Source organism: Aspergillus aculeatus (genome assembly GCF_001890905.1).
Source record: "Aspergillus aculeatus ATCC 16872 unplaced genomic scaffold ASPACscaffold_1, whole genome shotgun sequence".
NCBI lineage: Eukaryota > Fungi > Ascomycota > Eurotiomycetes > Eurotiales > Aspergillaceae > Aspergillus > Aspergillus aculeatus.
This window is the reverse complement of record NW_017962976.1, coordinates 1707607-1724692: the sequence shown is the minus strand read 5'-3', so window position 1 is coordinate 1724692 and position 17086 is coordinate 1707607. Positions and strand designations below refer to the sequence as shown.

Genomic DNA, 17086 nt, shown 5'->3' with positions numbered 1-17086 from the left:
TCTACTGAGCAGGAGCTGGGCAACTCCAGCCATCAAGCCACATAGACATCATTATTTCCTTTCTAGGTGTTTCTCAGGTCATGTAACAAAGAGGCAAGCTGCAAGATTGTACTCATACAGAAATTATCTCACACACAAATACTAGCGAGATTTCGGGGAAACGTTCTCATTCAGCCAAGACATCTTTTGACATCATCTTCTGATATCTTATCTTCTGCCCGCAAAACACATCCATCCATGTATGTCATCCTGACCGATCCTCGAAGGGAGCCAGGGGTCGTCTGTTCTCATCCGCCGCCTCCCCCGCTTCCAAGCCCATAGCATGACCATCCTCTTCAACCATATCGAATTCAGCGGCATCCCGTTTTCTACACCCACCCCTGACCGGAGTATTCTTTGCCTCGCTCGCCCGTCTAGCTTCCTCGACAACCCGCTTGGCATCGAGGATGCTCTCGAAAGACAACAACAGCTGGGACGCCGGATCATCGATGTCGATACAGAACCGGCGCGCGGAGACATACTGCAGTGCCTGCGGCAGACTGATGTTGAGCATCACCATCAGATACGCAATCGCAACCACCGCTGACGGACCATTCCCCGTCTCGCAAAAGAGCAGGACCTTCTTCCGGGCATGGTCGCTCGGCTCAGTGGTGGGAAACGAAGCGACATGAGCGTTGATGTGGTTGATGAGTTGAGGCAGCATCGTGATAAGTTCTTGGTTATCTGCGAAGTCAACGGTACCGTCTTCAATCTGCAGAGCTTCCGCTGCCCGCCTGCCGCTGATCAGGCTGGCCATGGCGAGTCGCTTGTCCCGCACGGCTAAGATAAGCGTAATTCCTTCCTGGACGAGTCGGCCGCGGTCGGCGAGGCAGCCCCAGGGACCCAGGTAGAGAAATGGTAACAAAGGCTGGGCTTGCCGGCGCATCTCGTAGGACCACTGAAACATTGGAGGTGGGATGGTGAAGCACAAAGGACCGACTCGGTTGAAGAAGCCGTCAGGCACGAATTCGCCCTCCTGGAAGGCATGGTTCTCGGCGTTGACGGGTGCATGGGCTTCAACATCGAATTCCTCATAAGACACCATGGGCTGGTCGGTCTTCTGCCTGCGAGTTCCCAGGCTGTACTCATGATTCGGGATGTACCGAGCACTGACACCTTGGGACGTCGCGTCCTCCGCCAGGGACGATGTCAGTGCCATTCTTGCCGGAGACCTAAGCTTTGGGCCAGGAGGAGGGATCTTAAAGAGCGATTCTGAGTTTTGTTTTGAATGTTTCAGTTAATCTCTTGTTTTGTTCTCAGTTCGCGATCACGGCCAGCAGGAGAAGAGGGGGATAGATGTGTCGGAAGAGTGGAGAATGGAACAGTGCTGATTTGAAGCTCAACCAAAAGCATCGAGTCGTGAGAACAAAGAGACGCTAGTTAGTGTGAGAGGCACGCATGAAGTGCGGAAAGGTCCATCCAGTCACTGCTTGGACTACCTTGATTCATTTGATTGACTCCCTTCTTCCTGTCTCCAGTCCATTATATCATCACCGCCCTTGTGCAAGTGGCGGGCTTGTCTGCTTTCAGGTACAGTACAGACACACTCATGGTTCGGATTGTAGTGGAAGATTTAGCCTATAAAGTCTCACCCAATCATTTGAGGTAGTCAACTGACTCAGCAGATGGGTAAGTGAACTACGAGTATCACAACAATTCATATCTGACATTGGCAGGGCGGGGTTATATGTCAAGAAAGGGGCGATCCTGCACGCATCCCCGCCGACATACAGTACAGTACAAGCACGTCACATCCTCAAAATAAACTAGCAATGACTTCACGTTCAACGAGACGAGTGCGCGCGACCAATCCAGACCCTCACCAGCCATGGTGAGCTACACAAAAAAAATCGAGCTGAAACAGGATCACCGCAAAAGTTGATTGCATCGTCCGGGAGTCGAACCCGGGCCACTTGTTTGGAAGACAAGTATCGTAACCGTTTGACCAACGATGCTGTTGGTTGAGATTTGCCACTCAGCTATGTCTCTCGAGCAGCCAGAACATCAGCTTGTTGAATCTACACCATCCATCGATGAATCCCTGCGTAACTCGATAGCAAATATCGGCAGCTCTTTACATGGCATGAGTCACCATAGATCGGGCTGCACTTCTTTGCAAGGCCAGCTTGCGCTCTACCAAGCGGGGCTGGAAGCACATGAGTCAGAGTAAGAATCACGAGAGAGAAGCAAGCCTTATCCTGTGTGAGAGATGTATGCTTGCCGCGGCCGTGGGGTTCATGACGGTCTGGGAGTTGCGGATCCTGAATGTCACGAGGCTGAATGTCAGTGGGACAATACACCGAGCTGCCGGCCACTTGAGCCCAGCGAGTCAGCGCCTTGTATATGCTAGACCAAGGAGGCGAGTATGTGAGTATATCACACCAACACCACTATAATTGCGCCGTTACTTGAAGTTCTGGGATTCGATGCCGCAGCGTCAGTCCCAATGATTACGAAATGAGATGGATCGTAAATCCTCGAAAGCTACTAGAGGTACTTATATGTCTGAAGGATATTATGACAGGCATCATAAACGAATGCGACTCCTTTGGAATCCCAACATGGACAAAATAACTACGCACCGGAATAGAGACAACAGCATGAGGATAGACTGGGGAGTGACAAAGGAAACTTAGGTTGAAAACGCCTGGGTATATTTCAGGAAATAAAGAAAGAGTAGGAACCATTAGAACACCACCTGGTCTGTATCTTCGACCTCGAGCAAACGCCATATCGTCAGAGCTGCCTGATTTTTTTTATCCATGCATTCTGAGACGTAGACCAACCATATGAACGAACCTCCCACTGATGTTGTAGACAGAATCGCGCGAACCCAAGGTCCGTACTTTGCATATGAAAACGCCCATCGAATGCAAACCACATAGTGCAGACCATAAATAAAGAGAGAGATTTCAAGCATCAAGGAAGTGTCTGGGATAAAGAATGACACGGACAAGATGGAGATAAGAGGAGTGGGAGGCTGGGGGTAAAAAACATGTAAATCGTAGAGAGTCTTTGCCTCGGGGGCATCTATCCTTGAGAGGTCGCGGTCTGCGGTATAGCTTGCTGCAGGCCAGCGACAATCCTTTCGAGTTCTTCCAGTCGGCGATCCTTTTCCTGGACCTCGAGCTGCAGTCTCTTGAGCTCGTTCCGGAGAGTGATGCCGTTCCCACCATCCTCGGAGAGATCCAAGGTAGGATCCTCATCGATAGAGTCGCGCTTGCGCTTCAGGGTAGGAGGTACGCCAAGAGCTGCGGCGTTATCCAGATCATCCGGAGACGGGATGGGAGGTAGTTCTGGTGCAGGGCCATTCTCGGTATGCATGTGGCGACGGCGGAGGTGCTCCTTCAGGTTCTCCTGACGCGTAAACCCGTTTCCTGTACTGCGGTTGCAATCGACGTAGGGACACATCAGTGGTTTCTTGGCATTGATGTTTTTCTTATGGACCTCGCGCTGGTGGCGCAAAAGACCGCCTGAGTATGTGAATCCCTGGATCTTGTCACACCCGGGTTCCAGGCACTTGTAGGGGCGGTCATGTTTGTCCATGTGCTTACTGTTACAATGGCCGGTTAGCATTCTATTCCCGGTCCTTCAACGAATATTTGAAAGGGGAGAAGAGAAGAACTTACTTCCACTCGCATGGACGGCGAAAAGTGGGAGGCGATTGTTGGCACTCGGGGTGATCGCAGTAGATTTGGCCTGCAGAGTTCTTGGGCGGATCCCGCGCTCGCCTCACCGACAGTCGCGGACGCGCCCCTTCCATGAAATTGGGTGGGAGTTGTTCATTCACGTTCATCTTGGGTGCTGCGACAAGCGGTTCCTGAGTAGCGACTAAAACTGAGGTAGGTCCGCCAGGACCTTCACTTCGTGGGCTAGGATAATCAGAACCGTCACCCATAGCGTAGTTCCAACCCCGCCGTCAATTGAGATGGGCGGAGATGTCCCTAGGAGGAATCGAAAAAGTTTGAACCGAGAGACTCCGAGACCAAGGTCTATATGACCGAACAAATAAAGAAAGGAATGTAGCAAGTAACAAAATCTAGGGTAGCAAATAAAGCACAAGCAAGTTGGTATAAAATCGAGTTGGTTGACCTAGTTTGAGTCGGGTGGCACTGGCTGGAGGATGGATGTTGGTTCCTTAACTCGGAAGGGCGGATTGCCAGGATTTTTAGGACACTAAGCCAGGCATCGAGTGACTAAGCAGCTGGAGGCTTGGCAAACCGCCACTGGAACAGCGAGAAAACGGGATGGGATGGGATGGGAGAACAAACACAACCTAACCAGGGCGAAACGTTGGTTCATGTATGTAGACAGTGTAGACAATTATGATTATTGCTATGATGATTATTCTGGCTTACTGATTCTGACCGGTACTTGGAATATCAACTCAACATGCCTTGCACACGTGGTGTGATCAGAGACGCGTTATATCTGTCCGGCGCGGACAATGGTACACAATAGGTTGGCGTTAGTTGTATTGGTAGGCGCCGAATCACCCAAAAAATCTTGATGGCAAACTCTTTTGAGAGATTGTTTAGGCTGCGACTAGTGAGTCACGCAGAAAGTCAACATCAGGCAACCAAGCGAGGGGAAGGAGGTTAATCGGCAGGATAAGCCCGAACTGTTCATTCCTGGTCGACCCAGGCCGAAGTTGAGGTGTTGTGGTTACTGTACGCACCTAACCACAGTACTGCTACTCACAATTGGTTTACAGTACGAGCCGCCACATACCAGGCAAGGAAGATTTTGCGTGCCTCATTGCTGCCTGGCAATCACTACAGCACGTGCAGGTCATGCTTCAGCCACACTGCCTAACTGCTGTGGCGAAGTCGGGTTTCTATTTTAGGAAAATCCCGACATAGCGCCTCGGCTGGCGATAGATTGAACCAACTGGAGTCTTCAACCCTTCACTTTTACCTGCCAACGCCAACAGACAATACTAGTAGGATGATGAACTTGGAAACCATTCCCCAATACATCCTGCACCGTCTCTCTCACTCAAGTCAACCGTGCCAAGATTTCGCTTGAAATTATATCTCTCACCCAGGGAGTTTACTACCTTAGGTACCCAAACCTCCTGCGGCATCGGAGCACATACCTAGTAGCATACTGCGTTTTCTCGCCCAATCCCGAGCCACTCCATCCATTAGGCACAGAGACCGTTAAGCGCTGCTCCACAACAGACTCAAAGAAAGCATATACACCAATCAACCCTGAAAGACAGGGCTCAATAGACACCTGAGACGCTACGCTCCACGCTCTGGAAACAAGCAGGGATCGTGGCGCGGCTTATTTTGGCTGATGTGTTTGACGCGCAGGGTACTAACTTACTGCACATTATTACATATATTGGTAGATTCATCGGCAATACAGCTCATCCCTACGCACATCATGTAGCTGCGTTATTAAACATCCGGGAATTTCGCAAGCTAGACTGCTCACCTGCCCCAAGACAGTTCCTTGTTCTTCTTCGATTCTTGCACAATAAAGTATATCGTCTATGCAAGTGGCTGTCCAGTAGCCGGTATCGGGTATAATCGATCGTATATACCTATTGCCGATCAATACCAGCCATTCATGCTTCTCCCAAGGCATGGCCACAAAAGCTGTCAAGGGATTGCGTCATCTGCATGTTCGTTCTCAGTGACTTCTCTCAGTTCTTGTTACCCAGACAAGGAAAACTAGGCATCTCGGTTTTATGAGCCTATCGAGCCTGTAGATATGGACAGACTTGGGCTCTGTCCGGGATTCCATATGTATACCTACTTGTATGGATCACCATTAGTGGCGCAGTCCTGCCACGATCAACACCATCGATAAGACCTCCATCGTAATCGTAGCCTCTACATGATTCAGTGAATTATATTATCTCTTATCTCTGTCGCCAGGACAAGCCTTCAAAACACTGGGTAGTTATATTTAGGTTGATCGACAAGGGTCTGATGACTGCCTTCTCGAAAAGTTTCTGTACTGTACAAGGATTATGGATATCTCTTCTGCCTTCGAAATAATATGTGTCAGTTCGGAGAGTAGCTTGTGCCTACTTCACACTGTTGTTCTGTCAACTTCACGTACCTGAGCCGCCGTGACCTGTCCTCACATCTGAAGCTACTACTCGCACGCCTATCCAAGCTATAATGAGAGCTCCTTGACACTTAAGATGCTGAGCAGCTGGCAGAAAGGACGCTGGAAATATGGATGCCTATCAGAGCTCTGCTGCTTGACTCTGTTCTTCGCTCCTACTTCCGCGGACCAAGGAAGTTATGTGGCTATGCTGTTCTTGGGTTGAGTCAAAGAATCGTAGGTGCCGGATCAGAATGGTCGGACTGCATCATGAAACCCAAGCTACGATACCAAGTGTTATGCTAGTATGCACATCTCCTACTCAACTAACAGACATAGCCTCGCACGCCATGATAGCACAGTTCGCAAATGATTTTTTTTTTAGATTGGGTTTGAAATACGACAATAAGCAATGTAAAGCAATGGTGGCGGAAGAAGAAGAGACATTGGACTAGGATTGGTGATTTTGAAAAACCTTCATCCACCTCGTCCGCGATAATGGTAGGACTGGCTGGTTGCCTCGTGACTCCCGAGCGCAGCCGTGAGCGGAGAAATTGACATGACATACCGCTGACTCTTTCGAGCGACTAAGATCAATGATAGCCATGAGGCATAGTACGAGATAGTTAGATACAGCCCGCGCCTATCACATACCGTTGGTAGAGTCCTGTAGGACTGCACCACAGTGTGACGAGGACCGACGTTCGCTACGGTGACAGGTAGCAGCAGTTTGAAACTCGAGACTTCCATCCGTTACCGACAAGAGTGCCGAAAAGAGAACGAGGATGTCGCAATCGTCTCCTATTGTTGAGGGTCTGCTCTTACTGAAGCTGCCCTAGAAAGCACAGGGGATCCCCCTTCCTTGAGAATATCGCCAAGGCCATGTGGAGCGCCAGGACATCGAGTCTTGTCCGAGGACAGCCAGTCCATTCGATTCTGCGACTGGCTGTTCCGAAGTCTGTGGGGATGACTGTAGAAGCTTCAGGGTCAGCTCCCGATTCTGAACTTGCCAAGACCTCTTCAATCAATCATAGTTTCCCCCAATCTGGCTGGCAAAAGCAGTCGAGACGCTGCGAGTATCATCGTCGTCGTGCATGTGCCCTGGAACACCCCGGGTGACACGAATGCTAGTCGAGCTGCCTCCGAAAATGCTGCCGTTGTCGGGAACACCAGGCTTGTAAGGCTCACGTCCTCCAGACTCCACATAACGCTTCAGACGGTCAGATTGGCTGAGACTGGGCTGCTTGGTCATGTCGTTGATACTCAAACCAGCAAGGCTGACACCCCCTTGATCGGCACTCTTTCCGTCGATGATGCTGCCTGTGACATCAGACTCGGTGGCTGCGATGGACTCTCCAGCAATACTAGGGGCACCCTTCATCCGGTTCCCATTGGCACGGCGACCGCCTGGGAGGGCCGGCCACGAGTCGGCAAAGTTCTGAAACATAGGCGGGTAGCCGGAAGGAATGCTCACACCACCAAGAGCAGATGAATGAACAGAAGAAACATCATCGGGGATATACCCTACAACGGATCCAGTATCATGAAATTCGTTGCGGTGGCCATTCTTCCCTGTCATCAATCCACTGGTCACGTTGGAGGCATGATTGAACGCCATTTGGAATCGCTGGGGTCCACGATATGCCTGCTTCGGGCGGCTGAATTGGATGAGGGATTCCTGCAGGTTGGACAAGGGTCCCTCAACAAGACAATGTCGCTCCTTGAAGTGTTGCAAGAGGCAGTTCCACAAAGGATGCTTCGACAGGACCTTGGGATTACCCAAAATCACCAGTCCGTATTTAGCACGAGTGAGCGCGACGTTGAGACGGCGGGGGTCACTCAAGAAACCGATGCCTTGGTGGTCATTTGAACGAACACACGAAAGGATGATGAAATCCTTCTCACGACCCTGGAAAGCATCGACGGATGCGACCTCAATCTCCTTGTAGTGCTCTTTCTTGAAAGTACCAGTGGCCTGCATAGAGCTAACGATGTAACTACGCTGACCTTCGTAAGGAGTGATGATACCGATATCCTGGGGCTGCACTCCGGCCTTGAAGAAACGGGTGACAATCTTCTCGACGTTTGTCGCTTCAGTGCGATTGAGATAGGAAGTACCGGAAGCCGAAATTTCTTCGTTACCTAGGTTTGACCAGAACATCATAGGGTTGTCAAGGATGGGCCAAGGGAAGTCGACATCACGGCGGAGACGGTCCAGAGGAGAGATACCGTTCTGCAAAGAACCCTCGTAGAACATATTCGAAGGGAACTCGGAAAGACATGGGTGCATGCGGTATTGAACATTCAAGCGAATAGGGGAGCATCCCAAGATAACAAGACGCTCGAAGAGCGATTGATTCAGACCAGCCTTGGCAGCCTTCTTGTTCATGATGACAGGGCCCAGCTGTTGATGATCACCAACAAGGACGACTTGCTTGCAGCCCAAGACCAAAGGAATCATACACTCCGGCTCAGCAGATTGAGTCGATTCGTCAATCAATACAGTGCGGAACTTGAGTTTGGAAAGACGTGGATCACCAGCACCGACACAGGTACAGCAGATGACATCGGCATTGTTGAGGATCTCTCGTTCTGCGGAACGCGTGAGCTGCTTGAGTCGCTTTTCGTCCTGGCTGGATAATTCGCCAAGCTCAGCCTTTAATTGGTTGAGCTTGATAAGTTCAATGTTGCTGTCGTTGATGCGAACCTGCTCGTGCAGAGAAAGGAAACCGACAGGAGATTCAACATCCTCTCGCGACTTCGCAGTCACACGGACCGTCTTAAGACCAGTTCTGTGGATACGTTCACACAACTGATCAACAGCAACGTTCGAGGGCGCACAAACCAGGACTTGACCACCGTTAATCTTGGCAAGGTGATAGATAATCGTAGCCGAGGTGACGGTTTTACCCGTTCCGGGCGGTCCTTGAATAAGACTCAAAGGCCTCTGAAGCACGCTCTTAACCGCATTGATCTGGCTGTTGTTGAGCTCAGGAAGTCCCGGAACACTGAACTTCTTGGGCATCTGGGTCTTCATAGGCGCAGCTGCAACTTCGTGTCCAAGGAGACGGTGAAAGATATAACCAGAGACACTCATCTCATCGACAGCAAAAGTCTTCATAGCGAGCTGCATGCGATCAAAGGAGGTAGATTTCCAAACATAGTCAGCCGTGAAGTTGTGCGTGCATTCGGTAGGCACGGACTTGTGGTCACCCTTCGCCCGCAGTTCGATAGTCACTTCATCAGACTGGTTGTTTGGGATCTTGATGACATATCCAACACCTTCCCACTTCGGGCGCAATTCACCGCTATATTTCAAACGCATCTCATCGCCGACAGCCAATTTTACATCACCGAGTTCGAGTTTGGGCAATATAAAACTGGCTAGGTGTTTGTTATTAAGACCGAGGTCCCAGCGCACAATCAATCCATCCTGAGACTGAGACTCCTTCAGTTTCCGGTCGTAGTCTGCTTCAATTTTGACTAGCGGACCGAAGATATTCTGATACTGGAAAGCATCGTCGTAACGCAGCAGAACAGGTGCAGGCTCATCGTCCACGGCTGTGGCCTTTTCTAGATCCGAGAAGGTCGCCTGAGAGTTTTCCTTCCACATCTCTTCCAATTTAGCAATTAACTGTGGGCTAAGGTGGCGAGCGCGAAGCTGCTCCTGGTCGGATGGAGCAGCCACAAGCCAGGGAAGAAACGAGCGATCTTCGATCAAAGGCTGCCACCGAGAAGTATCCCAGTTCATATCTTTTGAGGAAGGCATGGCGGCACATGGCTGACGGCACAACAGGACAACAACGGTGTCGGACTTGGCTGGAATGAAACCGAGGAGGAAAACATTCTTGGTGCCGCAGTTGTAACACTCGAGGATGGTATCGCCGAGCGATGAGGCAGGGTGTAATTGGACCTCCTTGTGACGAGCTCGAACGAGATGATTGACAATATGAGAAGATGATGTGTTACCACGAGCACTGCAGAACCATTTGCTGCAAGCCAGGCACTTCACGACGCTGCTCGGATTGTGAATACCGCAATACCTGCAAGCTCATATTAGCGAAGAGGGAGCTATGAGGGGCGGTCTTTCAAGACACGTACGAGCACGCATGCGATGGAAGCTCTTTCTCCTCATCGAAGTGTCCTTCATTGTTCTTACGCTCCGCGACAGTAGCACTGGCGGTGCTTTCAGCATCATCATCTCCTAGGTGGTCGGAACCCTCCTCGTCGTCATCATGTCTCCGGGGACGGAATTGATGAGACTCATCGAGGTCTGCAGCAATTCTCTCATCGACCGGTGCAGCCATAGCTGGCGTTTGGTGTTAAGAATCGTTGATAGAGGTCGTGGACGCAGTTATATGTATGTGGGCGCAGGATGGCAAAGGTATAAGAAGCGAAAGATACCTCGGCCGCCGCAGATCGGAAGGTGATACAAGAACGGCGTGTCGTAGGAATTAATGAGTGCAGCGGACAAGCCCGTCGTCTGTGGCACTACAGAAGTCCGGGAGTTAGCTTGTTCTTGATAATCTCGTCACCCAACCTGTCAGTGTGTCACGGTAGAGGGGCAAAAGAGAGGGAAGTGAGACCAAGTGGAGTGATGTTAGCGAAGCGGAATTCACTTGCGCATAGCACAGGGGAGTCAAACCTTCAGTCACAGCGAGTTCCTGCCGCCACTGAGTTTTCTTGACAGGGAAGTGTATCGGCTTGCCCTCTTAGACCAGGCGTGATGTTGTCAAGCGGAGGACTAAGTGGCGGGTGGTATGCGATCGGGCTCGATCAAGTTATCGGCGATTGTTTGCCGCCAAATTCCACAGTCCGGTGGCCAAGGCGGACCAGAGCGGCAATTTAGGAAAGAAAAAAAGATGGGCGGCATGCCGCATTCGATCATTCGATAACTTATCCGATCTTGTATCAGAACCCAAATACAGGCTGGACACTCAAGATGTTGGTACGTTTGTGCTCTTTCTCGAGATGCTGAGTTACTTGCGATTCATATCTAGCATACTGACATACATCACCTCTAGCGCCGTCAAACCCGTGAGCGACGAGACTATCTCTACCGGAGAGCTCTAACCCTCCGCGATGCCTCTATCGCCGAAAAGCGAGCTCAACTGAAGGCGTCGCTGGCCTCCGGCAAACCCCTCGATCCCTCTATCGCCAATGACAAATCCCTGCGCGAAGACTTTAAGTACGATGAATCGCTAGACAGTGCAGACAAGGACGCCGATAAGGTGGACTTGGACGACGAATATGCGCTCACCTCGGGTATCGCCGACCCTCGCCCTATTGTCACAACTTCTCGCAGCCCCTCTGTCCGCCTCGGTACCTTCGCCAAAGAAATCCGTCTGCTTCTGCCCACCGCGATCCGTCTGAACCGTGGTAATCTCGTCCTGCCCGATCTCGTCTCGAGCGCGACCGCCGCAGCGCTGACCGACATGATCCTCCTGCACGAACATCGTGGTACGCCTACGGCGATGACCATTTCCCACCTGCCACACGGCCCCACGGCCAGCTTCTCCCTTCACAATGTCGTTCTCCGTGCCGATATCCCCGACGCGGCTCGCGGAACCGTCTCCGAGAGCTACCCCCATCTCGTCTTCGAGGGGTTCACAACCAAGCTGGGCCTCCGTGTGGTGCAAATCCTGAAGCATCTGTTCCCGCCCCGCGAGGATGGCAAGGTTGGCAATCGGGTCGTCAGCTTCGTGAACAAGGAGGACAGTATCGAGGTGCGACACCACGTCTTCGTCAAGACCGGATATCGGGATGTGGAGCTGGCGGAAGTTGGCCCTCGTATGACCATGAGGCTGTTCGAGATCCGTGGAGGCTCCCTGGAGAAGGGATCTAGCGGTGATGTGGAATGGGCCCTCACGCAATACACGAGGACAAGCAAGAAGAAGGATTATCTGTGAGCATGAGGATCGGTCAGCTAGCATTTTCGCTGTCAAGCACGAAAGGCTACAGGAAAAGTTTGATTTGGCGCAAAGAGGTGTTAGAAGGAGCTTCCTGGTCGTATGTTCGCACCGTTGGCATTTTAGGTCGCTATTTGTATACCCATCTGAAAGAACATAAATCATCTTCATCATCATTTTTTTGCCCAGTGTATTAATTCGGTGAGGCGCTCACTGATTCGGCAGCATATATAACTACTGGGTGCCTTTCTTAGGGCAAATTGCAATATGATCACCTATTCTGCAACCAAAGCCCAGCGCACCGCTTCTCCCCATTGCATCTAGCACCACCTAGAACTGAGTTGACCAAGCCGGGAGTAAGCCCACCAGTGGTATTCAGACTATAGTCAATGCCTGCAACCATTAACTTCTGCTCGATTTCCAGCGCCCAGAGCAATGCCTTGCTTCTTTCAAACCAAGCTGGCCCCACCTGTTGTTTCGACTTCATGCCCCTGGTCTTCGACAGCAGTATGAGAATGAAGGTACTGGGATAATATGCTCTGGCCGTCTTCAAAGAAATACCACCCCTTATCCGCAGGCAGCGGATTGCCTTCCTTGTCCATCTTCGGAGGAGGCGCAACCCCATTCGACCGATCAGCCCAGGCTACTCCGGTCTTACTCATGAACTTTGCCTCGAATGCATCCATAGCTATCTTCAAACTAGTTCCCAGAGGTGTCAACATCTGGGCACAAGCTGCTCCGGTGCGACTGTATTCCATGCGCGTAGCGTAAACGTGTGGCTCTGCCTTGGATTCGTATACCTAAAGCAGGTAGGGTAACACATACTCAGCTTCTCCTTTGCTCGCGAATCTCCTTGTTCGACAGAATAACTGAAGACTCGTAGATAGACCGACTGACCTTGAGGCGGATCTTCTCTCTCGACCTTCTACAGGCCATTAACCGCACCAGAGGGATATCATACTTAATCCCTGTTGTTTCGCCCACGTAAATGCAATACTTAGCTGTGAGTCCAGTCTAGCGTTAGTACCCTAATAGGCTTCCACCATGACATCCGTCTACCATCACCTGATGATATATATATTCCACCTACCCGCAGCGGTTCCAGCCTTGAATTTTGCAGTCGCCTTTCCGAAAGGGTCTGGATTCTTGATCCTTCCTATCTCACCATTAGTGGCTTGGAACAAGATGACGACTCGCGAGGGGAAAGATGAGGGCATACCTGCGGGTTTCTTCGCGGCACCAGCCTTCCGCGTTGTGGCCGCTGCAGCGTCCACCGACTTTGTGGTCCGAGACGCCTCTCGAGCTGGTTTCTTCTTCCGTTTCTCCTCATCCTTTACAATCGTTTCCAGGAGGTATTCATTCACCCGTTTTGGCTTCTTGTCCCTGGCGAGCAAGGAATCTTCCAGCCAGTCGAAGGTGACGATCTTGATGTTTTTCAGCGCCTTGGCCTCGCGGACTGGTCAAACATTAGAGACAGCAGTTGCGTTAAGTGCTAGGGGCAAGAGGTGCACTTTACCTGACGCGATGTTTTTCTTATATGCCTCGAGGGTCGTGATGAGATGAGTTACTTGCGGGGTGATGGTCGAATGGTATTCGCCTCCGTTGGCGCGGATCCATTGCGGGATTTTGTCGCCGTCTTTGGGGAATTTGCCCGCCGAGCTGGCGTGGATCTTTTGGAATGCCTTGCTCATTACTACTGGCAATCTTTTCATGGAGTGGGTGGAAGGAGTTAGGACGGGAGGGTTCAGTGCATTCGAGGCAGGGACATGAAGGAGATAGCCAAGTGAAGTTGTTTTGGCTCTCTGGTGATTGGAAGCAGAGAAGTATAAGTGGAGGAGGAGAAAGAAGAGGAAGAAGAGATGCAAACCAGGAGATCAATGAGTAGGATATTGAAGTGGGAGGTAGAGATAAATCAAGAGTACATGAGTAGAGACCTGGGTATGGTTGGCCCTAAGTTCGACCATCAGACAATTACGAGGTGGCTAAGGCCCGAGAGAATATTGTCAGAACCCGAAGATTGAGACAAACCTCACAAAATGGTGATGTATGCATGTGAAGAAGATGAATAATCTATTGACATGGATATAGAGTAGGGGTAAGCACGTATATTCAACCCAAGTCAAAGGTTGCCCTTTTCCATTCCATGTAATAGATTCCATGTAATAGAAAGACAGTGACAAAAGGTGAATAGTCAATTTAACAATAAATTCTTATGAGGTGACAGCTATGTGAGTATATTTAATCATAACCAGAACACCGCTGGTGTTATATTCCTTAGAGTATACGAATTGAAATGACCCGGAAATAAGAATGAGATTGATGTTGACCAATTGGTTAACTCATAGTATAAACGTATTGTAAAAGCCAGACGCCAGATCATGCATGAAGGCTCTTGACAGCCTTCACAAAGGCGCGGATCTTTTCCAGATCCTGTGCGCCGTCGGACTCGACGCCAGAGCTGACGTCCACGCCCACCACCTTAGCGCTGGACTTGCCGAGCCTTTGGATCGTCTCAACGACATTTGTAGGATCCAGACCTCCAGCAAGAATGACACGTAGGCCGCTGTCACTCTCCAAAACTCGCTCGACACGTAATTGATCCAAGAGCTCACCAGATCCACCAGCTCCAGAGTCTAGTAGGGGCAACGTGTGGTAAGATCTCCGGGCAATTGCGGGCTCGTCGAGACCAAATTTGCGAATGACAGGGACGGGAATCGACCTAGCCCACTCGAGCGGCTCAGAGCCGTGCAATTGAACGACATCAAGTTCGAGCTTCTGTTGCTGAGACAAGATGTACTCTAATGGCTGGTTTTGGAATACACCCACGAGCAGAGCCCGATTGGGATGACGCAAAATCGATGCAGAGTGATCAAAGTAGTCCACAGCTGCTGCGTCAGGTGATTGGCTGGACTGGCTGGCGGGCTTAGGTGTGGTCTTGACAACCTGTGAGATCCGCAATGCAACGTCATCCGGAACAAGTCGTTTCCTTCCTTGTACCATAATAATGCCGATTAAATCGGCGCCAGCCTCAATGGCGGCCTTTGCCGCTTCCTCAGATCGCGTGCCACAGATCTTCACAAGTGGAGAGCTCTGGATCCTAGTCTCAACACTCTTATCACTGCCACCGAGCAATTCTGCAACAAATGCAGACGTGTCCGCCGCCCGCATCAAAGCCTCACCGACCAGGATCGCTTTGACGCCGTCTTTCTTGTAAGCTTCCACATCCTTAGGCCCAGAAATGCCACTCAGCGCGCAAACAATGGTACTGGAAGGAACTTGGTCCATCAGTCGGCTTGTGGTTCCGAGATCGACCTCGAAGCTAGTCAGGTCACGGTTGTTGACACCAATGACCTGCGCTCCCAAATCCACTGCGATCTTCATCTCCTCTGGGTTGTTGACTTCAACAAGTGGTTCCATTCCGAGACTGCGGGAATATTTATACAGCCTTGTGAGAAGCTCGGTACTGAGCATCTTCACAATGAGCAGCACTGTATCGGCACCAGCCAACCGCGCTTCCAAAATCTGGTATTCGTCAAAGACAAATTCTTTACGAAGGATGGCAGGTCTGTTGGTGAAGCCTTCGAGGCTTTGACGAACAGCGCGCAGGTCATCAATGCTGCCCTTGAACCATTCTGGTTCAGTCAGGACGGAGATAACACTGGCTCCAGCCTTCGCATATTGCCGAGCCTGGGCTGGCGCACATGCATGCTCAGCAATCATGCCTTTGGAAGGAGAAGCCCGCTTGATCTCGGCCATGAGGGACAGATGATAAGGGGATTTCCTGAGGCGGTCGGGGAAGGAGACCTGAGGGGGGGCAAGGTTGAGGTCGTAAGCGGCTTGCAAGTCTGTTGGCCGCTGCGAAGGGATAGTCTTCTGCACAGCCACGGCAGCTTTGCGGTGGTCGTAGATCTTGTCAAGGATAGACTTCTTCTTATCGGTCTTTGGGGCGGCAGCCGAAGGCGCAGAGGAAACCACGGTCTTGTGCTCGTTGAAGTGCTTCCCATTTCCTTCCCAGGTGCCTGCCGTAAGCTTCAGGAAATTTCTGAACATAGTCCGTCCATTCTCCGTGAGAATACTTTCAGGGTGGAACTGAACACCCTCGATAGCGAATTGCTTGTGTCGCACGCCCATGATGATGGTCTTGTCGTTGGTATTGTCGTTGGCCAGATGCACGTAAGAGGAGACCTCCAGGCAGTCGGGAACAGTCGAATGAGTTCCAGCCAGAGAGTGGTACCGGGTGACATCGAGCTTAGCAGGCAACCCTTCGTAGCAGCCTTTGCCATCGTGCTTCAGAGGAGATGTCTTGCCATGCAAAATCTCGCCAGTAACGTCAACCTTTCCTCCGAAGCAAGTGATCATACATTGCTGGCCCATGCACACTCCGAAGATGGGGATCTTGCCGCCGAAGTGCTTGATTGCAGCAATACTTATACCGGCATCGGTCTCGGGGTGGCCAGGACCCGGGCTGATCACGAGCTGCGTCGGGTTTTTGGCGATAAGTTCCTCGATAGTGATTTGATCGTTACGGTAGACATTCACTGTCGCACCCTCAAGAACCAGGTACTGATAGACATTCCAAGTGAAGGAGTCATAGTTATCGATGAGAATGACATTTGAGGCGCTGTTGAGTTGGGCAGCCTGGGTAGGATGGTGGGGGGAATGATCAACGAGACCGAAGCTCGCCATGTTAGCTATATCTGGATTGAGAGAGTGAAAGATAGATTAGAATGAATGAAAGATCAAATGAAGACAACACAGAGGAAGAAAGAACAGAGAGAGATCTAGGACCAACTCACCTCCCAGAGTTGACGAAACCCTCCGAGCAGTGTTGCGACAGAAGTGAGTTGTTGTGTGACCGCAAGCAATCGCACATCCCCTCCATTGACTCAGTCCAACAAATGCCGCCGCCGCCGCCGCCAGCGGGAATGGGTGGATCGGGCTGCTCGTCCTGTTTGGGATTAGTGTATTCAAACCATGCAAAACCAAATCAGTTGTTGCAAAAATCCCTCTCACCGCCCTACGCTAGGCCCAGATAGGCAATCATTGTTGACCTTGCAGGCTAGACTCCGTTCGGG

The 17086-nt window shown here is 51.0% G+C and overlaps 6 protein-coding genes and 1 non-coding gene across 7 annotated transcripts; 1 reads left to right on the top strand and 6 right to left on the bottom strand.

Annotated features, from left to right (window-relative positions):
• Positions 1 to 23: 23 nt before the first annotated feature.
• On the bottom strand, positions 24 to 1675 carry ASPACDRAFT_109670 (dual specificity protein phosphatase family protein). Its single transcript, XM_020195414.1, has one exon. The coding sequence runs from the start codon at positions 1196 to 1198 to the stop codon at positions 245 to 247; it is 954 nt and encodes a 317-aa protein (XP_020061126.1). The 5' UTR covers positions 1199 to 1675; the 3' UTR covers positions 24 to 244.
• A 247-nt stretch (positions 1676 to 1922) lies between these two features.
• On the bottom strand, positions 1923 to 1994 carry ASPACDRAFT_t12. Its single transcript has one exon. It is a non-coding gene; the product is annotated as a tRNA-Gly (tRNA).
• A 1075-nt stretch (positions 1995 to 3069) lies between these two features.
• ASPACDRAFT_49164 (putative C2H2 transcription factor) lies at positions 3070 to 3937 on the bottom strand (the record flags this gene model as incomplete). Its single annotated transcript, XM_020202213.1, has 2 exons — positions 3070 to 3592; positions 3669 to 3937. 2 exons carry the CDS (start codon positions 3935 to 3937, stop codon positions 3070 to 3072), a joined length of 792 nt encoding a protein of 263 aa, XP_020061125.1.
• A 3189-nt stretch (positions 3938 to 7126) lies between these two features.
• On the bottom strand, positions 7127 to 10409 carry ASPACDRAFT_38343 (putative regulator of nonsense transcripts; the record flags this gene model as incomplete). Its single annotated transcript, XM_020200434.1, has 2 exons — positions 7127 to 10145; positions 10204 to 10409. 2 exons carry the CDS (start codon positions 10407 to 10409, stop codon positions 7127 to 7129), a joined length of 3225 nt encoding a protein of 1074 aa, XP_020061124.1.
• Positions 10410 to 11044: 635 nt separating this feature from the next.
• On the top strand, positions 11045 to 12011 carry ASPACDRAFT_56220 (snoRNA-binding rRNA-processing protein IMP4; the record flags this gene model as incomplete). Its single annotated transcript, XM_020203101.1, has 2 exons — positions 11045 to 11050; positions 11127 to 12011. The coding sequence occupies 2 exons, from the start codon at positions 11045 to 11047 to the stop codon at positions 12009 to 12011; spliced, it is 891 nt and encodes a 296-aa protein (XP_020061123.1).
• A 449-nt stretch (positions 12012 to 12460) lies between these two features.
• Positions 12461 to 13702, bottom strand: ASPACDRAFT_56219 (BRCT domain protein; the record flags this gene model as incomplete). The annotated part of the gene is made up of 5 exons (XM_020203100.1): positions 12461 to 12811; positions 12909 to 13012; positions 13102 to 13167; positions 13231 to 13467; positions 13528 to 13702. The coding sequence occupies 5 exons, from the start codon at positions 13700 to 13702 to the stop codon at positions 12461 to 12463; spliced, it is 933 nt and encodes a 310-aa protein (XP_020061122.1).
• A 401-nt stretch (positions 13703 to 14103) lies between these two features.
• Positions 14104 to 16859, bottom strand: ASPACDRAFT_109660 (bifunctional anthranilate synthase/indole-3-glycerol-phosphate synthase). The gene has a single exon (XM_020195413.1). The coding sequence runs from the start codon at positions 16695 to 16697 to the stop codon at positions 14388 to 14390; it is 2310 nt and encodes a 769-aa protein (XP_020061121.1). The 5' UTR covers positions 16698 to 16859; the 3' UTR covers positions 14104 to 14387.
• Between the last annotated feature and the right edge of the window lie 227 nt (positions 16860 to 17086).